A 23,502-nucleotide genomic window follows, 5' to 3' on the forward strand; every position below is an offset into this window, starting at 1 on the left:
CAGAGTAACTTATCAACTGTGTGGTACTACACTCAGGCTAGTGGAGAATGAAAAAGACCTGGGGCATGGAATTCTCTGAGCAGTGCAGCCATACTGCCAGGAGAGCTCACAGGGTTTTGTCAATGATATACAGAACTTTGCTAACAGGGATATGGAGGTGATTACCCCTTTGAATAAGGCCATAGTTAGGCTACATCTGGAGTAGTGTATACAGGTTTGGAGGCCTTACTTTAGAAAGGATGTAGATCTGCTGGAACGGGTGGAGATGGTGCTTTTATCTAAAGAGGCTTCAGTTCTGAATATTGCAGTGTCGCGAGACTAGGCACCCGTGGGGAGATTTGATAGAGGTGTTTACAGCCTTGAATGGATTGAGTAAGCTGAATGTAATTGCATTCTTCCACTTTCTGAGACTACACACGAGGAAAAGATGGCTGCAGGATAGATGTGCAGAAGTTTGCCTTCAGCCAGCAGGTGGTTGATTGTTGGAACAGGCTTCCATCTGTTGTGGAAGTTGATGAGTTGAATAAATTCAAAGGAGAACTAGACAAATTCCTGGAAGGTATTGGATGGGTGAACTGTGTTTTTTTTTTTTTTTGGCCAATGCTATATAAACTTGCTTTCTTGCATCATTTGCTATTACTACTACTATTCCATGGTAAGAAAAGCTCTGCAACTTTTCAGTATCATGAGGTATAAAAAATAAAAAATGTGGTACTGTTTGTGACTGGGTGCTGACTTAGCACCACTGCATGTTTCATAATTCTGAACATATGCATATTATCAAAATACTGTACTCACTGTGTTTATTCTTTAAATAAGTACACTGCCAAGAAACCTATGTTTCTCATTGATAAAAATCACAACTAGTGCCATGTGAACTGGTGCACTATGACCAATTAGTGCTAAGGAAGCACAAAAACAACCAAAACTTCTGGATAATGAGCTGGATTTGAATACAAGTCAGAGCAGTCATTAGTGCCACACACTGACTTCTTGTTGTACTTCTTAATTTGGTAATTGTACAGTGCTCATATTGCTTTTCTCACCACTTCTTTAAATGGACTTGTCAAATGCTGCTTCTATTCTACAAGTTTTTAGTTACAAATTTAACCACACAAGAAGCATGCGAACATGTTGGCCAACACATACACATGCTTCCAAGTCTTGTTTACTTTCAGTGCAGTGTATCAGGTAAAATTGTTTATATCTATCTTTCTTTTTTAATAATTATTTCTAGACAGCGGTAAATTTCTACAAAGTATTCAACCACTTTCACAGGTAGGCAAGCAGATCTCTTTTCAGCACACAAATTAATAAGATGACAAGGACAGCCTATTAAGATCAAGTGCTCACTCTCCTCTTTTCATACCCATGCTACTCTAGCTTTTAGACCTAATATAACAGGCACATTATTAACACTAAGTGCCACAAAATTTTTGAAGGAATCCCGTATACTTTTAGGTTGTTCAGAAGATGTCAAATGTTGCTATGTCACCTTCCAATGCTAGCAATGACACCACACTGCTTTTGATTTGACATTTTTTAAAAAATATTATTAGTACGAAAGGTCACCACAATGGGATATAGCTTGGAATTACTTTGATTACCCACCTGAAGCAATCAAAAATGATCCATTTTCAAGAGGTATCATTACCACTTCTTTCCCTATCTGTGCAATTTCATGAACACTGCCTGCTATTTTTGTTCTTCTACAACCCAGTTGTCAATTAATCAATTAAATTTATTAACCATATTAATTTACATTGATAATTAAGTTGTATTTATATGGAAATCATGTCCCAGACTAGAGCAGCAAAGCAATGTGCACAAAGTAGCGAGAGGGCTGTGGCTTGGGGGAGAATTGAAGGGAGTGATTCACCAATGCATCGCAGCCTAAAAAAAATGTGCAACTTGTGAAATGTTGCAGAATTTCTGGAACAGAAAAAGATCTAGCCAAGGAGGATGTCTTTGTGTGTGCCAGGTGCAGAGAGTGTCAAGAAATTAGGTGCCAACTAAGCATTCTGATGGGCATCTATCAGAGTTTGAAGAGTAGGATAGATGCCCTCGAAGGAAATAAAATGGGGGGCCCTCTCAAGCTCTCAGCTACCCAACTCAATGCTAGAGCTTGCACTTGAACATCACGCAACACAGCGGCAATCTTCAAGGCAGAATGTGCTGGTCTGAGCTAGTTATTGTTGATGACTAGCTGTCAGGGAGATGAGAAATATATTGTGCAAAAAGGATAGGTGGAATAGGACCAGGGTATGTCTGCTAGGGGCAAAAGTTGATGATGTAGAGCAGATATCTTTTAAGGGCACAAAGGGCAATATTTTACACTCTGGCACTAATGACATTAAGAATAGGAGAGCTGCGAACTTACTTAAAAAGTACAGGCAAATGTTGAAAAAAAGTCGCGTTAGGGTTAAATTTGAAAATGTTTGCAATTCTGCCCAGACTTGATAGGAGGAAACATTTGATGATAGCCTTGTCAATCAATTCGGCCCCGGAGAGATTGTGCAAGGCTCATAGGGTAGAATGTTTCTCAGCATGGTCTGTGCTTGTTAACGGGAGAGACTGCTTCTACAGAGATGGGATACACTTAAATAGAGAGGGTGCAAGAATATTTGCTGATGCTATCGAGGCAGTGTTAGGTGGATTGGATCACTGCTAGCTTGGTGGGGATACACAGACTAATAGATTAATAACAGCCACAAGAAGCGGTGAAAGTGAATTTTGCCCTGCTTTTATCGAAATGAGCAACAGCCTTGAGAACGAGATGCTGAGAATTTCAAGGACTACTGGAGTTATCATGAAACAAGTAAATACATGGGCTGTGTTAGGGTAACTAAGAGTAAGAACAGGTGCATGTAAACTCGAATATACACCAATACTAGGAGTATAGTAAATAAATTTGATGAATTTGAAGTGCTGGTCAAGACATCAAAGGTGGATATTGCTGAGATATCAAAGACATGGCGTCACACACGGATAAGGAGTGCACCATTAGAATTTGGGGAGTATAATGTATACAGAAAGGACAGACAGGATAAAAAGGGAGGAGAGGCTATGCTGTTAGTTAAGAGACAAAAAATCTAAGGAAGTGCACCCAATTGACATGGGTTGTCAATTGGGTGCACTTCCTTAGACAAAAAAATACTGGAACTTGTGCAAAAGATGTAACTACCATCAGGGGTAAAGGGAAGGGTTTTTGCTTTCGTAGGTGACTACAGTGGTTTCAGACCGTTTTTTTAATTTCTATACAGTGGGACCAGCTGATGATGTTACCAACAGCAAATTCTAAATGGGAAGCATTGAAGGAAGTAATCTTGGAAGTTACTAGACTTTTTGTTCCCACTTTTTTTAAAAAAAATACTGTTCAAGGTTTATGCCTAAATGTATGTCAGATGAACTAATGAGATTCGTGGTTGAGAAATAAAATGCACGGAGTACATATAAATTAGCAGGTGACACAGAAGCCTATGGTAGATGTAAGCTAGTCTGTATTCAAGTCACAAAGGAGATTAGGCAAGCAAAGGCAGATTATGAGAAATCTTTGGCAACGAATGCTAAGAAAAATAGCAAGGACTTCTTTACTTATGCAAACTCTAGAAGGATGGGAATGAATCATGTTGATCCACTTGATATTGATGGTTGTGGAGGACAGAAGTTTAATAAACTAACAGGGAGCTTAATGATTTGTAATAACTGAGAGCAAAGTGGAGGAGAAATTGAAGTTAAACATAAGAAAAACACCTGTGGTGGAAGGGGTCTATCCAGTCATGTTAAAGGAGGTGGCAAAGGAAGTAAGCAAACCCTTAGCCATAATTATGAGAGCATCCTTGGACTCAGCGGAGGTCCACAAGGACTGGAGATGTGCAAATGTATCCCCAATTCTCAAAGAGTGACACGAGTAATTACAGACATGTTAGTTTACCTTCTGTTCCGGAGAAAATAATGGAATCACTGGTTAGAAGCATTGCAGGATCATGTCGACAAGACTGCAGTAATAATTCAGACACAGCATGGGTTTGTTAAGGGTTTGTTTGTTTGCTTGTTTGTTTGTTGTTTTTTTGGTTTTTAGGAGCATTAGCTGCTAAGGCCATATTGCTCCTGGGATATGCGGTGGTCATTCCCTGACCTTTCCGCATCCTCCGTATTTGGTGGGCATGGGCTCGAACCCTGGTCTAATCAAGAAGCGTGTGCTATGCACTACTGCTCCTGCCCACCTGGCATTTGTTAAGGGAAAGTCTTGTCTGACCAATTTGATTGGATACTATGATGTGGTTACAAAGGAACTGGATGCAAAAAAATAATTGTGATATCATAAACTTGGATTTTAGAAAAGCTTTTGATACTGTTGTACATGGAAAACTACTGTACAAATTGGAGCAGTATGGCATTAAGAGCAATGAATAAAGAGATGTTTTAATAAATTGCTGCTATGGATAAAGGCAGAGGCGGTTGTTGTTTGATTTTTAGGTGCATTAGCAACTAAGGCTATATTACTCCGGGGATATGCGGTGGTTATTCCCCGACCTTTCCGCACCTCCGTATTTGGTAGTCACAGGCTCGAACCCAGGTCTAATCAAGAAGAGTGCACTACACACTTCTGCTCCTACCCACCTGGCTACGGAGGCACTGGCAGAGGCGGACTGGCCATAAGACATACTGGTGAAACCCCGGTGGACTGGAGGCCGATGTGATATTCAATATTACATTCTTACCTCCAATATTCCATTGTTTTACCTGGTAAGAATTTTTGACCCAGTCCATCTAATAAAGGGGATGGTTGAATGGATATCAGTGGACACTGCTCTTAGTGAAGTCCCCAAAGGCTCTGTGTTGGGTCCAATGTTGTTTTCTGTATTTATCAATGATATTGATGAAGGTATATCAGTCTTAATGTCCAAGTTTGCAGACAATATAAAGGTTGGTAGGGTTGCTGATAACAGTATGTTGCTGTAACAGGATCTAGAAAAGTTGAGCAGATGGGCTGAGAGGTGACAAATGCAAAGTACTGCATATAGGTAGCAGTAATCTGAGAGTAATGTACCAACTGTACACTGCTACGCTCAGGGTAGTGCAGAATGAAAAAGGCTTGGGGTAATTGTGCAGTCAGATATGAAGTTTTCTGAGCTTTGCAGACAGGCTGCAAGAATAGCTCATGGGGTCTTGTCAATGATATATTGGAATTTTGCTAGCAGGGATAAGTAGGTGATTATCCTCTTGTATAAAGCAATGGACAGGCCACACCTTGGTACTGCATGCAGGGCTGGAAGCATCATTCAATGAGTACAGAGAAGGGCAACGAGATTGTGAGTGCAACAATGGGCTGCTCTTTCCAAGAAATGCTTAAGTTCTGCAAATTGCAGCATCTGGAGACTAGGCACCTGTGAGGTGATCTGATTGAGGCATACAAGTCTTTGAATGGTTTGAGCAGGCTCAATGCTAATGAGATTCTTCCTCTTGCTGAGATTGCACACTCGGGGGAGGCAGAGATTCAAATTCGAGGAAAGAGTTGTAGAATAGATGTGTGGAGATTTGCCTTTAGCCAGCAGGTGGTTGATTGCTGGAACAAACTTCCATCTGTTATTGCAGAAGTTGACAGCTTAAATAAATTCAAGGCAGAACTAGACAAACATTTGGAGTGAATGGCTGGGTGAAACGGAAAGGTTTTTTTTTTTTTTTTTTTTTTGTGGCTGATAATGTATTAAGCTTGCTTTCTTGTATATGTCTCTACTAATGCTAATGCCAACCCTATTCAGGAAACATTTCTGAATAAGGTGCCTGCATGATCACACAACCAAGAGAAAGAATTGTGTTCTATGATGCAAATTAGATGCAAACCTGTCACATATGACATCATTGTCAACATGAAAATCAACATTATTTTTGCACTCCTTTCTATGAATTGCACGATACCTGTTGTTATGCTTATTTCTTTGAAATTGTCTGAATATATTTGTTGTTTCCCATTGTTTGAAATCAAAATATTACATCTGCATATGGTAAACAAGACAAGCTTTTTTCAGATTTCACAACAACACATGGAAAATCTTGTGTATATGTCTTCTGAAATTTTCATTAAAGACATTGTTAATTAGAAATTATTGCATAGAACACCATCAATGCTTGTTTATATTCTGCAACATAAACTATGACAGAACCTGATGGCCAATTCCTCAACAATAATGAGCAGAAATTCACAAAAAAAAAAAAAAAAAAAAAAAATCAAATTAGGACATTTTTATTATTTTTTGTGAAAAGAAAAGAGAAAGTTGATCTTTTGCAAAAAAGACAGTCTCATAAGTCCACGAGTTGGTAGCTATTATCAAAGGACACAAATAAAAGTATCACTGACATATAGTAGTGAATTAAATCGCTAAAGAGGAAATCTAGTGAATCAGTGCAGAGATGAGGATTGTCTGGGCTCATGGGATTAAATGTTATTAAAAGCTTACAAGCTGAAGGATTACTTGGGGTGGGAGTATTGTGTATGTCTAAAGAATGTATACTCTTGCTAGACAAAAAGTATGCATTTTTTGGCAGGAACTATGGGCATACTTTTTGGGAACTATGGGCATATTTTTTGTGAATTTTCATTCACAAAAAATAAGCTTTTCTTTTTTATCATTTCAAGCTATTTCTCCGCTTCACTAAAGAAATTCACAACACATCTGGAACTACAGTGGTAGTACACTGCTTGGGGCACAGTAATTATATCCATGTATACGAAAGCTTAACCTTTTTTAGAAGGCTAAGCTTTTCACAGAGGCCAAACCAAAAATATTTTTGATTGAGGTTAATGGATAACGAATTGGAAAGGGGAAGGGGAGTTGGAGGGTTAAAAGCAATTTACTGTTTAGGCTGGTTATGAATATATCAAGGACAAAATAAAAAGTTGCAACTTAACTTTCACTGGTTTAAAAATGGTTTGAAATTAAAGGTGGTCTCAATTTCTGTGTTATAAGATTTTACCTAAACAGAGCTACTGAAAGCACCTGCTATCAAAAAAAAAAAAGAAATAATAAATATTTTGTTGTTCAGTTCATAAATTATTTAAAATGTGAAATCATTTCAGTTTTCCAAAAAAAAAAAAAAAAAAACGGAGGGGAGAAGCATATATTTACAATTCTCTGGAGGAGATATTTAATGTGTCCTCTTCTTTTTGGATTTTCTGTTTTCTTCAATTCTTTCTGCAGCTCCTGAAATTTTCAAAAGTAATGTTAATTGCATTTTCTATCAAGATCATAATCTTTATACATCTGAAAGAGTACAATTTAGCTTTATTACTTTTATGGACACTTTTTTTTTCATGACTAAAACATTTTATAAAATAGAGGGTTTAGTATCAAACAACATTAACTAGAAAACTGCATTTTTGTTTTAAGATAACTTTAGTTTTACTTTATATAAACAATGCATATTATGTCACATAGCTATATCTCTCTAGTACTTTACAAGTTAGCTTGGGCTATAAGCACATTTCTGGTAAACAAAGAAAATGTCAAATGACTTTTTCTTGGTTAATTACAAAAATGTTTACTACAAAACGATTTTGTAGTTAATGTTGTTTGACATTAAACCCTCGATATAAAGCCAGAAATTAAAAAAAAAAAAAAAAAACCATGAGGTTTTAGTTAGAGGCAACAAGAAGGCAATGCTCAATCTTATTATCAGCAGTAACTCTTCATGCATTAGGAATATCCAGATAAAGGAACAACTATGTGGCAGTGATCATATGTTGATGCGAGCATTAGTAAAGGCATATGATGCAAGAAAGCAAGCTTATATAGCATCAGCAAAAAAAAAAAAAAAAAAAACTTCAAGTTTTTTGTTTTTTTTTTTTTTTTCAAAACTTCGTAGCACACACTTCGATTAGACCGGGGTTCAAGCCCGTGACCACCAAATACGGAGGATGCAGAAAGGTCAGGGAATGACCACTGCATATCCCCTGAGCAATATGGCCTTAGTTGCTAATGCTCCTAAAAACCAAATAACAAACAAACAACAAACCTCATTTCACCCATCCACTTGTTCCAAATGAAATGATTCTGCCTGGGAAGAAGTGTCACAGTCCTGCATGAATGCCATCTGGCGTAAATTGTGGCCCACAGCAGTGACTGATTTTGTAAGGACTGAGCCAGTTTCGAAAGTGGCTAAAGATGTTTCTCGCATGGCTAAGGATGTTGACATTGACAACATTGATCCAGATGATGTTGACAGGTTGCTGGAGAGTCATGGTGAGCAACTTTTGAGGGAGGAATTGGAGGAACTGACTGTGCAACTTCAACAACATGAGGCTGACACACCAGATGGAGTGGAAGAGTTGACGCCAATCAGAACATTAAAAACAAAACATTCAGAGTGCTCTTACCAAAATTCGAAGTGGATTTGAGGAACTTTGTGATAATGATCCTGATTGGGAACGTAGCCATGGCATACAAACAGGTGTCAACATGATATTGAAGCCCTACTATAACATCTTGGAAGAAAGAAGTAGGAAGTCATGCCAGATGTCAATACTACAGTTCTTGACAAAAAAAGGAAAGGAACCCTCAACCAGGTATCTCCCATTAATGTTGCCCCATTATGCCACTGTCACATAAAATATCAGTGAAGTAAATACGTACTCAAGCGATGACTCCACAGGACCAAAGTAAGTAGAAAGAAAACGTATATTAAGTGTTTAAAATATTTAATTATTTATAAAGAACAGAATAGCTCATGGTGTCTTGTCAATGATATACAGGAATTTTTCTGGCAGGGATAAGGTGGTGATTAACCCCTTGTACAGGTAGGACCTGTTTTATGGCAGGGTTAGGTTCCAGCAAAACAGGGTCTTAAAATTAAAAGTTGAAAAACAAGACCAAATTATAATGTCATTGAATGAGATAGGTTGCAAATTTCCCAATCTTTTTACATACTTGGGAAAATTGAGAAATTTGGAACCTATCTCATTCAATTACATTATAATTTGGTCTTGTTTTTCAACTTTTCATTTTAAGACCCTGTTTTGCTGGAACCTAACTCTGCCATAAAACGGGTCCTACCTGTACAAGGGGATAATCACCACCTTATCTCTGCTAGAAAAATTCCTGTATATCATTGACAAGACACCATGAGCTACTCTTGCAGACCATCTGCCCTGCTCAGAAAACTTCATATCTGCCTACACAATTACCCTCAGGTCCTTTTCATTCTCAGTTCTGCTATAACGTGGTACATGTGTTCCTAAAAATCTCCGCGTTATGGTATTTCATGCATTAAAAACAACAGGGCTTATGGGGAAAATAGGGATAGGGGCAAAGCAAAGCACTCAAAAAAAAAAAAAAAAAAAAAAGTTCGGTCTGGTAAGTAAAACACTAAAAAAAAAAGTTAGAAACCCAATAAAAATGCTAACACAGGTTTAAACATCTTAAATTTCTAATAAATAAATATTACAGTAAATACAGCACTTCACCTTGACAAGATATGAAGTTTGTTTGTTTGATTGATATTTTTGTTTACTGACATTCTTTTTTTCTTTTCTTTAGATTGTAAAATTAAAAACAGTAAAAAAGATAAGCAATCAATAATGACGAACACAGGATGCACAAATTGCACAAGTAAGATATGGAGTAACAAGTTTGTGAAGCTTAAAAAATAGGAATGAAGAGAAGGTTCTGAAAATTCATTTATGTTTTTTATATGATTGAAGATTTCATGGAAGGAGAAACACATTTCACAAAATAACATGAAAATCCACAGAATTCCAACTATCGGTATTATGGAAAATGCAGTAAGATAGAGTTTACTGATGGTTTATAATTAGAAAGCATTAAGTGCCCAATAAACATGGAACTATAAATTGTTTTTATAGTTTTATGGTAGTGACCTCCAGAAATATGCTCCTCTGCTCACACTAGCACAGCTCATGAAATTTCTGTTTGAGCAAAAAAATGTAAGCTTCTGAAAACGAGTCGGCCTATAATATCACACGTTATCTTTGTGAATACAGTAAAAGACAACAGTGAGTCTGACTATACAACTACAGTAAATGGGAAATATACCTCTCACACATTTGACATTTTTTAAGCTTTGTAAACTTGTATGTATTGCTGTGCGTGCAAGACACTACTTTCAGCTTGGTGCTAGGTTTTGCGTTCACATCGTGTAACTCGCAGATGAAATCGCACATGAGGGAATGCGAAAATCGCATTGCGAAAATGTAATTATAGCAGAACTGACTGTACGTTACTCTGGGATTACTGCTTCCCACATGCAGTACTTTACATTCGTTGATGTTATACTTCAGTTGCCACCTCTCAGCTCATCAGCTCAACATTTCTAGATTCTGTTTCAGCAGCGCACTGTCATTAACAACCCTGGAAACCCTCGTATCGTCTGCAAACTTGGACATTAAGCCTGATATACCATCATCAATATCATTAATAAATACAGAAAACAACAATGAACCCTGCAGGACTCCGCTAATAACATTAGTCCAAGAAGATCAGTGTCCATTGATTATCACTCTCCCACTCAACCATCCCTTTATCCATAGTAGCAATTTGCCTCCAATGCCACACTGCTCCAATTTGTGCAGCAGTCTTCCTAAGATCCAAATATATGCTATCAAAATTATTCTTTGCAACAAGACTTTCCCTTAACAAACCCATGCTGTGTCCGAACAATAACTGAAGTCTTGTCTAGATGATCCTGCATTGCTTCTTTAACCAGTGCCTCCACTAATTTCCCTGGAACAGAAGTTAAACTAACATCAAAAACAGTTTTTTACTTATGTAAACTCTAGAAGGAAGGGGATGAATCAGATTGGTCCACTTGATATCGATGGTTCAACTGTTGATGATCCTGCTCAGGTAGCTAACAAACTAAATGAATATTTTGCATTTACATTCTCACATGAGGAGTTATTCAGGGAGGGGAATGCCAGAGGTGAATTAAACTCTGGCAGTGAACCAGATGATTTTGTAATAATTGAGAGCAAAGTGAAGGAGAACTGTTAAAGATAAACATAAGAAAGGCACCTGGGGTGGATGGGATCTGTTCAGTTATATTAAAGGAGGAGCAAAGGAAGTAAGCAAACCCTTAACCATAATTATGAGAGCTTCCTTGGACTGGAAATGTGCAAATGTGACACCAATTCACAAAGACTGATCAAAGGGTGACGCACGTAATTACAGACCTGTTAGTTTGACTTCTGTCCGAGGGAAATTAATGGAGGCACTGGTTAAAGAAGCACTGCAGGATCATTTAGACAAAACTTCAGTTACAGCTCAGACACATCATTGGTTTTTTAAGGGGGAAGACCAATTTGATTGGCTACTATGATGTAGTCACAAAGGAACTGGATGCAAAGAATAATTTTGACATCATATATTTAGATCGGAGAAAGGCTTTTGATACTGTTGCACATGAAAGACTGCTGCACAAATTGGAGCAATGTGGCACTGGAGGCAAATTGCTACTATGGATAAAGGGATGGTTGAGTGGGAGAAGACAGTGGTAATCAATGGACACTGCACTTCATCGACTAATGTTATTAGTGGAATCTCTAGGGTTCAGTGTTGGGTCCATTGTTGTTTTCTGTAAATATTAATGATATTGACGATGGTATATCAGGCTTAATATCAGAGTTTTCAGAAGATACGAAGGTCAGCAGGGTCGTTAATGACAGTACGGTGCTGCAACAGGATCTAGAAAAGTTGAGCAGATGCGCTGAGAGGTGGCAACTGAAGTTTAACATTGACAAATGTAAAGTACTGCATATGGGAAGCAGTAACCCCAGAGTAACATATCAACTGTGTGGTACTACACTGATAGTGGTAGAGAATGAAAAGGACCATGGGGTAATTGTGCAGGCAGATGTGAAGTTTTCTGAGCAGTGCAGATGGTCTGCAAGAGTAGCTCATGGTGTCTTGTCAACGATATACAGGAATTTTTCTAGCAGAGATAAGGAGATGATTATTCCCTTGTATAAGGCTATGGTCAGGCAACACCTTGAGTACTGCATACAGGTCTGGAGGCCTCATTTTAGGAAGGATGTAGAGCTGCTAGAGAGAGTGCAGAGAAGTGCAACAATATTAATGAATGGAACAAAGGATTGCTGTTATGAAGAAAGGCTTAAATTTTGCAAATCTTGGTGTATAAAGCTTTGAATGGTTTGAGCATGCTCAATGCTGATGGGATTCTTCCTCTTGCTCAGAATAATCGCCTGAGAGGGCATAAATTCAAATTGAGGAAAGGCAGTTATAGGATAAATGTGTGGGTGGATAGGTGAAATGAGAAGGGTTTTTTTTTTGGCTGATGCTATATAAGCTTGCTTTCTTGCATCATGTGCCTTTACGAATGCTAATGCTAGACAATCCTAAAGAAGCACCTAGCACTCGATCTTTTCTCACAAATATCCTTCAAAGTACACAATCAAGGTGAGTGGTCCCTCTAGACATCCCAGATCACAAATTGGTGATGGTCTCTTCTCCTTTCTCTCTTGGCCATTCTTAGCCGTGTGTTGCTTGACATTATAAAAAAGCAAAATGGCATGACATGCAAGATTTTTCTCCTTTTACTTGGTTGAATTACTGTTTTAAATCAGACGTGAACATTGGCTCAGATCATGTCATTAGAATTATTCTTGTAGGGATTTTTATCACTACAAGAATCTTCTATTCCAGTGATTCCAAAACTATGGTCTCACGGATCCTAGGGGTCCGTGAGAGCATGATGGGGGAGGGGGGGGGGGGTCTACAGGTGAAAAATTAAATTACTTCCCTGAATTCGTTAGTTGTCTCAGTTGTGATTCTTTCTTTCTAGCAGTTGTTCATACGAAGCAGTTCTGCTATCAGATTAAGATAACCACGAACTGATCTCGACAATAAGAGTTGTTCTGGGAAACTTTGCATTTTACCAATCACCATGCTGCGCGTGCTTGGGAACAAGCAATTCTTGCCCTTTTCCAGTTCCGCATGCCCCATCTGTGGTGACAGCATTCATTGTCAGTTGCCTGATTTTGTGGCCACGAATACAGTTTGAGTCTGTTCCTTACATCGCAAAAGTTGTTGAAAAATTGAGGTAAGTTGAACAGTGTTGTTTTATACTTATATACGATTTTTATTGATATTTTATTAGTATTTAAATTATATTTATTATTCCTGGAAATTGATCGTTGGTTAAAAAGTAGTACAACAGTAAAACGTAAAAGCGGGAATAATTCAGAGTCATCTGATGACGGCGGCACGCCTTGTTCAACTTCAGAAACTTTAAAGAAAACACCAACGCACAAAACACACAAGTACTCTGCAGAATATTTAACATTTGGATTTACAAGTACTTGTGTTGACATTCCTTTATGTGTCACATGCTTTGGACATATTATCAAATGTTTAGGTGCCACCTGGACACCAAACATAAACAATACGCTGATAAATCGATTGATTTTTTTCAAATGAAATTAAAAGAATTGCAAGCAACTCAGAAACTCATAGGAAAAACCGTGACTAGTAGTAACAATCAACAGGCCATTACTGTATCATATGAGGTCTCTCTCTTAATAGCAAAATCAGGAAAACCTCAGTTGTCAAGAAGTTAATTCTACCTGCCCCAAAGATAATGGTTACACGAATGGTGGGAGATAGAGCCGCAAAAGAGTCAGTATTTTTCACTGCAACTTGATGAAAGTACGGAAATTTCCAACAATGCTAATTTACTTGCCTTCATTCGATACAAATATGACGGTAAATTTCATGAAGATTTCTTATTTTGTAAAGCTCTTCAAACTAGCACTACGGGGCAAGCACTTTTCACTTGTTTAAATCATTTCTAAAAATGAATGAACTAAATTTGTCAAAATGTGTTGGCATTAGTACAGATTCCGCTCAAGCTATGACTGGAAAAGTAAGTGGGATGTTTAGTTTAATTCAAAATGAAGCACCAAATGCAATCTGGACACACACTGTTGCATCCACTGTTTTTTTTTTTTTTTTTTTTTGTTAGTTGTTGGCAGATCGGCTTCTGTGGCCATAATGCACCTCCCAAAGTTTTTGCATTTTACTCTGATTCAAGCCAGAGGCAAGATTTGGACCCGCGACCTTTGGGTTGCCAGGCAGGCACTTTACCCACCTGGATAGCCCAGTCAGCGCATCTATCGTAAATCACTTGCTGTCAATAAAATATCGACAGATTTAAAAACATTGGATGAAGTTATATCTGTGTGGCAAATTTTATTAAGGCTCACCCACTAAATAGTAGAATTTTTTCAAGTTTTATGTAATGAAATGGGAAGCCATCATAAACAACTACTACTACTACTACATACTGAAGTTCATTGATTGTCTCGTGGGAAGGTTTTGAATCGCATTTTCGAATTTCGTGACGAAATAAGAGTATTTTTAATTGATCAAAAAAATTACCCTTTGAAAGAGCGTTTTAATGACTTCTCTTGGCTAGTGAAGGTTGCATATTTAGCTGATATTTTTTGTTACTTAAATGAACTAAATCTAGGTTTGCAAGGAACGACTGTAGACGTTTTTAAAATAGAATTGTGGGAGAATCGACTTAAAAAGAATGTTTTTGATTCCTTTCCAACCCTATTTAATTTTGTAAAATTCACAGAAAAAGTGCATGAAAATATAATTGAAATTTTTTACCGTACACTTGAAAATTTTAAAAGAAACTTTCAGACACTTTCCTCAACCAGAATCGAATAAAAGCTGGATTAGGGACTCATTTAGTTGCAAAAATATTCACGAAATCAACAATTTGACAATTTCTGAACAGGATAAACTTGCACAGCTATCGTGTGATGGTTCCTTAAGACTTGTTTTCAAACAAAACAGTCTCCCTAATTTTTGGTTATCAGTGAGAAATATTTATCCAGAATTATCAGATAAAGCCCTTCAGAAATTACTTCCCTTTTGTACAACTTACCTTTGTGAGCGGGCTTTCTCCATGTTGCTATATATAAAAAATAAACAACAAAACCGACTGAATGTGGAACATGACTTGAGAATCAATCAACATGTCAAATATTGAACTTAACATTGTAAATCTTGTGGCAAAGAAACAACATCATCCATCGCACAGCAACCAAAATGCATAATTATTGTATACATACCCATACAATTTATTAAGATTATAAATAAATGTAATTGTTTTATAATAAAAATGATTTTTAAAGAAAAAAAAAGTTGTTTATTATTATTGTAGTTTATTAATTACTGTCTACAAACTAACAACTAAAAATAAGAGGGTCCGTCAAAATATTTCCTTTATAGAAGGGGCCCTCGAGCTTTCAAAGTTTCGGAACCAATGCTCTATCCCAAACTCCATCTTAAAACCTCATCCTTTATCTAAACCTTGGTTTTTCAATAAATGTGATAAGGCTGTTCAAGACAAGAACATTGCATATCAGAATTGGTTGGCATCTAAATCTCCAGGTTCATTTTCTGCCACAACATTTGAAAAGTAGTTATTAATCAATCCAATTTAGATTTTGAAAGGCTAAGAGTAGAAAACTTGTTTCTTGTTGATATGGTAGTCAAGTATTCTGGTCTCTTGGCTAAAACCTTTGTACAGATATACTCCTACCTCTCTAAAGCCCCCTCAGCTAAAGATAAAACCAAGTAAATAACAACCTTCTCTTCTAAGTCTTGCATTGACAATTCTGGTAAACCAGTTCCTACCATTCCCAGTGCCTCCACTCAATGCTTCCTGTGGCCTTACATCAAAAGAATGTCAGAAGAATTTTGAACAATCATGATGCCAAGAAAGCTCTAGGTCCTGATGGCATTTCTGCACTTCTCAAAACTTGTGCCCCTCAGCTTGCTTCTGCTCTTGTCACTTTTACATTTTCTTAAATTCCATTGTTAAATTCCTTAAATTCTCATATCCAGCCAGTTGTTCCTAAAAAAAGGTGAAAAATCATTTCCATCCAGTTATTGCCCCATTGCATTTATGCCTACTTATTCCAAGTAATGGATGAATCTGTTAATTGCTAACTCAAAACTTTCCATCAGATCAATATAGATTTTTGTTGATTACTGGTGATATATTGGTTTGTGTTATCCATCTATAGATAAATTCAATGGAAAAGTTTGGCAAAACTCAAGCAATTGCTCTTGACATTTCTAAGGTTCCCCACCCCACCCTAAACCTCTCTCAGGCTTCTAGACACCATTCAAAAGAGGGAAGTCCAGTTAATTAATGGTCCATCTCTTCCAGATGGCACTGTTCTGAATTGGCATCAGTAATTCTCCCACCTCTTCCAAACCGGTCCAAACACATGTTGCAGCTAGTCAGTATCCATTTACCAGCCAACTTCAAGCCTCAAACCGACAGACAACTTTTCTTCTTCCTCATTTATACTTTCATCTTCTATTTTTTGAATATCCTTCCTTTGCACAGTAATAAGTTATAAGTTAGTACCGTTTGTGTTTGGGGTTTTCACAAAACCATCTGAACTACTTAAGCTTGTTTACCTTACAGGAATGCAAGCAGATTAATTAATGTTTTATATTTATTCTACTCTTTGGGACATATACTCAGAATATCTAACAATTTATAGAAATTGTTTATTTAGAGAGTAGAATACACATTCCTGAAAAATCATCTTTAAATATTTTCTACATATTTGGGTTCAGCAAAGAACTTTCCTTCTTTCCTTTGACTATAAATGCTGGTTCAAAATGTGCTCCATACAATTCTATTAACAATTCCTTTCCCAGTTTAACTTAATTCATGAAAATATCTTCAGCATGTTTGTTCAATTATGTTTTTTGTTTTATTATGCTTCTTCCAGATATGAGTGCATGATTTGCATCGGATTCTAGTGGCAATAAATGAATCCTTTTCATTTATTCATTTTTTTCATTAGGTCATCTTTCTCTCCAAATTTTACCAAAATATCTCTGTAGACATAATTGTCATTTCTTACCATGCCATTTAAATCTCAGTCCATTACTTTTCTTTCTTTGTCATTCCAATGTGTTAAAGAATGCCCCTATTTCTTCTTTTCCATGTTATGGCGTGGTCCCAGTACAGCCTGTGGGCTGGGGGTTTCTAGTATTGCTCTGGGTTCGTGCTTGTAATATGGTACATTCTTTGATCAACTGGTATTTCCTCACTATCTTCTGATGTATTATCCTGGCTACCTGGTCATGTTTATTATTATTGTGTGTGTGTGTTGTGCATTTTTTTTAATTACAAAACAAGAAATACACACAATATTAAATAAAGATTATGAAAAAAATATATTTTTTATAATTAAGACATACTTTTCTAAATGTATTTATGAGATAGCTGAATACATTTAATACATATTTAGCAATTTTACAGATTAAAAACTATGTTATGACCCCAGAATTTTCAGTGGTCACTTAAAATAATTGTTTCCCTTGATTGCACTGATACACACTTCCTTATCAATGTGAATTTTTAATCCCTTTGTCTTATATTCCGCAACTATGTTAAAATACAACCATTTGTACATATAAATTTTGTAAATAACTAATTTTAACTCTACTGAAGGAGTATCAAAGACATGAGTCATTATGCACAGTTTTTTTAACATGCAAAGATAAATTTCTATTAAATATATTCATTACATGTAGTAAAATGTGCCTTAATTTTAAATGTCCACTTGCATATAATAATGCCATATTAAGATCACACTTGATCTACTCTTCTTTTTTTTTAAGCAGGACTTTATATCAATATTAAAAATTAAACTCAAAAATGGTACAAGTATACAGTGCATGCCACACTTACCTCTTTTTCTCTCAGTTTTATTTTGTTTAAAAATGAAAAATTCTCTCTGAAAATAGGATCACTAAACCTTCCAGATAAGTTATCAAACCGTGGATCTCTAGTAAACTAGGAGAAAAAATAAAAAAGGCCAATTACTAGCATACTGAGAATAGAAAATGAATCTTTTTTTATATATATATTTTTTAAGGTACCAGTAATGCAAAGATTGCCTGTGACAACCTGTCGCATTCAAACAGATAATAGTATTATCTGTTTCCATATTTGTTTTTAAAAATATGGCTTATGTATTTTAAAACTGGTTTAGATGGATATTGTCATGAATAAATTTCTTTAAGCTTAGTTAAAAATACTTTTCCAGAAAAAATTAACAGTTCAGTGTAAAGTGGACCCCTGTTTTACAATATTAATCCATTCCAGAGACACATCGTATCATGAAAATATTGTAATGCAAATCTGATAATACATTGTTTTTTGGTAATTTGTTCTAAGACCCCGGAAGTTGAAATTTTTGCTATATTACTAAGCTATTTATTTCTCTAAAATGCGATTTTTATAATGTAAATTGTACATATTGATCAAAACTAATATATTGATTAAAGCACAACACAAAAAAAAAATCACTTCAACAAAAGGATGCAAAAACAAAACACAGGGCCAACAATGCTTACAAACGCTGCTATCGGCTGAGAGGAAAGACTACTGCATACAGATCTAGAGGCCACATTTTAGAAAGGATGTAGAGCTGCTGGAACGAGTACAGAGAAGGGCAACGAGATTGGTGAGTGGATTAAAGTCCACGCACCACTCTCGGGTTGTGTTAACAAGAAAGGCTTAAGTTCTGCAAATTGCAGCATCTAGAGACTAGGTGATCTGATTGAGGTGTATAAGGCCTTGAATGGTTTGAGCAAGCTCAATGTTGATGGGATTCTTCCTTTTACTCATATTAATCATCTGAGAGGACATAAATTCAAATTGAAGAAAGACAATTATAGAAAAGACATGCAGAAATTTGCCTTTAGCCAGCAGTTGGTTGATAGCTGGAACAAACTTCATCTGTTGTAGTGGAGGTCAACAACTTAAATAAGTTTAAGGCAGAATTAAAGCATTTGGAGTGAAAGGAGGGGTGAAATGGGAAGGTGTTTTTTTTTGTCTGATGCTATACACTCATGCTTTCTTGCATCATATGCCTCTACTAATGCTAAGTATTAAATTTAACAGAGAAATCCATTTTGCTTGGAAGGCCAGGGAGGCTCTACATGCTGTTTTCTTCAATGTCTGCATTTGATTCTGTATGCATACTTTTTTAATCACAGTGTTATGTATATGCATTAACAGAACGGTACTTCAAGTTCTGGAGAGTTTTTTTATCTGAGAGATTTTTGGTCTTTTATAATGATTTGAATGGGTAAGTGTTTGCTTCATCTGTTAATATTCCGAAGGGGAGTACCTTATCCACACCTTTTTTCAACTCTCTGTCTCATTTTTGCTAAAAAAAAAAAAAAAAAATTGATTTCATCTGCTGACTATTTAGTTCTGGAAATTCATGTTTCAGCTAATCATCACCTAAATTCCGTGCATAAAACAGCAATCCAAAATCCTATTTTTGATCTATTAACTTATTTACATTGCTTTGATATACAGATCAAGTCCAGAAAAATCAAAATATGGAGCATGATCTGGAGTCTCATTTATATCCCAAATATGTTGATATTCATTTATAATGATATCCTCAATCTGCCTCTTCCTGTGTTGCCTAAAGTGAAGAAGTTCCTTGGGATTACTCCACATTCTAGATGGATTTTCAAGGACCATTTTGCCAGATTGTGGGCCAAGCTATTGAAAGCTAGCTGGGCTTCAAAGTGGATTTGTGTAAGGTGTTGGATTGAAAAGGGGTGCTAAAATATTTTATTTGTATATTCTGGTCTCTTATGAGGTATGGACTGACCATCTAGTCCAGTGGCACACAAACTTATTTCACTTGCAATCCCCCTTTATAAAACTGACGTGACCCCTTAATGTAAACACCAAGGTAGGATGACTAGATTTTTAGAGAAGAAAAATGGCATTTTAAAAATTATGTAACAGAAAATTTTATTCGAGAATAAAGAAATAAAAACTTAACTTTTTAATTTACACATTAAAATAATTGTATAATATTTTAATTAAATACGGCAAATCAAATTCTTATTCTTCAATTAAGATTACAAAACAATAAAAAATGAACAATTACAAAAGAAAATTGACTGATAATATTTGGTAAATATTTGAAATTGCTAATTTCATGTCATCTTCTGGATCAAGTCTGGAATGCTGTTTTGCTTTTACAGCTGTTAATTTTGAGAAACCAACCTCACATAAATAAGTAGACCCGAAAGGTAGCAATGTTTGTATTGCCATTTTCGATAATTCCGGATACTCATCTTGAAGAGAAAGGCAAAATTTTTCACAAGTTGTAGTCTTGAAACGGACATGTAATGCTTTATGTCAATAAGATCTTCCTTTTGCTGTATGGTAGTACAGCAAAAGGAAGATCTTATTGACACAAAGAATGACATGGGGGGGAGGGGGTGAAGAAATTTCAAAAGCATAGGGATCACAAATCCAATAGAACTTTTTTTATGGAGATACATTAAATTATTTGGAAAAATTCTTAATTAGCATTGTTAGGTGGGTGTAAATGATATTCCTAAATTGTAAAATGTCAGTATTATTGCTATTAACAAAATCAGATAAAGATGGAAACATTTCAGTATCATTACGCTCAAATTCAGCTTGCCAAAGATTAAGCTTCTTTTTGAAAGCTTCTATTTTATAACTGAGTATTAATATATTTGTTCCCTGTCCTTGAAGACAAATTTAAATCATTAAGTTTTTCAAATATATCAACAAGGTAACTAAGTTTTCCAAGTCATTTTTGATTTGTAAACAATTGAGCAAGGTTCTAATTTTCATCTGATTAAAAACAATAAAACTTCAATGTTTGAGGTCAAAAAGATGTTGCAACACTTTTACCACTGGACAATCACCCCACTTTCGTATATAAAAGAAGCGTTTCATAAGCGGATCCCATTTCATTATAAAGTAGTGAAAAGTCTGCTATTTAAGTTTCTACTTTTAATAAAGTTCATCACACACTGCATCTTTCAAAATTTCGTGCAAATCAGTTTGCACTTCCTTCATCACTAATGCCTCCCTGTGTATAATGCAATGATTAAAAACTATATCTGGAGCAATTTACTTTACTTTGCCTTTTAAACATTAATTTCCTCTGTTAATGCAGCCACACCATTAGTACAAATTGCAATACAGTTGTTCCATGTTAGATTATTTGTTTGAAAGAAAATATTGATAATATCAAAAATCTTCTCACCTGTCGTTCCTCCTTCCAAAGCTTTGTAAAATAGAAATTCCTCCAAAACATCTCCCTCATAGCAATATCTGACATATACAATAAGTTCAGCAAGGTTTGAAATATCTGTGGATTCATCTAACTGTATTGCAAAAATTGGACTTTCTCTCAATTGATTTAATAAATTGAATTTTATGTTGTCCACGATAAGTGTAATATGCCACGAGATTGTTTCTGGATAGAGGAATGGTTTTTAAATTGTTGCTGTACTTTTTTCCATGCATAATTGAAACCGTTTTTATTGCAGCAGGGAGAACAAGAGATTCGGCAATAGTATGAGATTTCAAATTTTTTCCTATTAAATATGAAATGTCCAGTGATGCTTTTAAAGCTTTAAAAGGAACTGCATAGGTTTCTTCATGAAGGATTTCAGACCTTGTATGGCATGGGCGTGTCTTTTGAAAAAGGGTTCAGTTTTATTCATTAGCTCTGGATGTTTCGTATGCAGTGCCTTTTTAATTTAATAGGTTTCATGATTTCGTTAGCCAGTTTTTCGTAACATATTATGCACACAGTACGTTGTTCATCATCAACAACACTGTAAGTTAAGTCGTACTTCATAAATTCCTCTTGATATTTTCTATTCTTTTTCATTCCTCTTGATTTGGAATATTATGTCTTTCTACCAGAAATTGGTGGTTGCGCTACACTTGAAATAACATTAGTGTCCAAATTTTCACATGATATATTTCTTACCTTATTAGCTTCTGAAGCATCTGTAGCAACATTGTCATCACTCCTCGGCAGTTTTGATAAAAATATATTTTTCTTCTTAAACACAATGATAATAATAATGAAACGTGCAATATAAAAAGTAGCAGAAGAATGAAAAACACATCCAAGCTGATATGAAAGCACCAAATTATGAAGCAGAATAAAGCAACCATGCAGACTTGCCATATATAACATATATTTACTGCCGCCACATATTTGCACCTCTGGCCTTTAAGCAATATAGGCAATTTGTGCTACTCAGCAATTGAGTAGTACTGAGAAGTCTCACTAGTCAGCTGCTTTCTGTGTGTCCACAGCAAGCGAGCAAATTAAGGCGTATTCTCAATGTGGACAATAAGTAAGAATGTCACCTGCATCACAAGTGTAATCACCCTAACAAAATAAAGAGTGGCAATAGGGTTCATTCGTATCTCAGACTTCGTTCGAGTAGTAAAGGCTCTACAGAAAAAATAATTTTATTTCAAAATTGCTGTGACCCCCAGAGGGGTCACACCCCACAGTTTGGGCACCACTGATCTAGTCCATAACAGTACAATCTACTCTTCAATCACTCCTTGGGCTTCAGTTCTGGATGTTGAAATGGCTGGCTGGTAAACTCAAGCTTTTTGTTGTCCCTTCTAGGATGTCTCTATTAATATTTCTTTCTCTCCTCTACTGAAGCTATTTGGGATTTCCAGACAGAAAGATTATTGAATTTGATGTCTTGAATAGATGATGGCATTAATCCATTGGAAGATACCTGTCTGACCTTTGTACAGTGGGCCTGTACTTACTCTGCTAAGAACTCATGAGAAGCAAGAAGGGTGAAAACTGGTTTTTATTTCAACTCAGCCCTTAATATTAAATGGAATACAGATCCTATATGTGGTGTATGAAACCTATCCAAAGGGTATTCCTGAAGAAGAGAATATTGGCCAAGAGTATACTGCTGAAAATTATGTCCTTGCCATGTTATATCCACTTGTAACAGACATTTAATGGGCATTGGCTTATTTTTTAATGAGACTTAATTTTTTCTTTATGTTCGAATGAGTAACTGACTTCCTCCCCCACTTTATTAATGCTTGTAAATCCTGTATTCATTTGGTCATACCTCAGCTCTGCCCTAGTATTGAGCTTTCAAATTATTTTTGAGAAAATACCTACAACATTTTAAGATTTCGTAAAATATATCTATTCTCAATCACAATAAAACTATTTTTTTGGAAAATTTATTTTCCTGTGATATAGTTATTTAACACATCACATTAAAGTATTCATTTAGAATGCTACCTCACCTGTCAACTTTCATTGTCGGATAGCCCATCTGATATATAAACTATTAATGCCATTATGTTATGTAAATTTAAAGACTTATTGATTAAACTAATTATGATTAGGGCAGAAAGAAGTTCAATAAAAGGACTACATAAAGCCTGTGGCGAGCTTCTGATTTATTTTATCAATACTACTTAATTATTCCTCAAATATATTAATGTAATTTTACAATAGGTTAAACCATGCTCTTCTTAAATATTTATTTCATTTGTTTAAATGTTAAAGACACATTGCCCTGATTTCCAAAGAACACCAGGTTCAAGGTTGACTTATTA

At 35.8% G+C, this 23,502-nt stretch overlaps 1 protein-coding gene across 1 annotated transcript in view; it reads right to left on the bottom strand.

Annotated features, from left to right (window-relative positions):
• The window catches only part of LOC150084568 (ribosomal RNA processing protein 36 homolog), a 141,741-nt gene that overhangs the window by 44,590 nt on the left and 73,649 nt on the right, over window positions 1–23,502 (bottom strand). The window contains exons 6-7 of the mRNA XM_090376490.1: window positions 17,767–17,871; window positions 7,131–7,205 (exon numbers count right to left, since the gene is read on the bottom strand). Coding sequence (XP_090232616.1) covers window positions 7,131–7,205; window positions 17,767–17,871 — 180 coding nt within the window. The remainder of the gene's footprint in view (window positions 1–7,130; window positions 7,206–17,766; window positions 17,872–23,502) is intronic.

Source organism: Mastigoproctus giganteus, chromosome 6, assembly GCF_048544385.1.
Source record: "Mastigoproctus giganteus isolate SK-2022 chromosome 6, ASM4854438v1, whole genome shotgun sequence".
In the NCBI taxonomy this organism is placed as follows: domain Eukaryota; kingdom Metazoa; phylum Arthropoda; class Arachnida; order Uropygi; family Thelyphonidae; genus Mastigoproctus; species Mastigoproctus giganteus.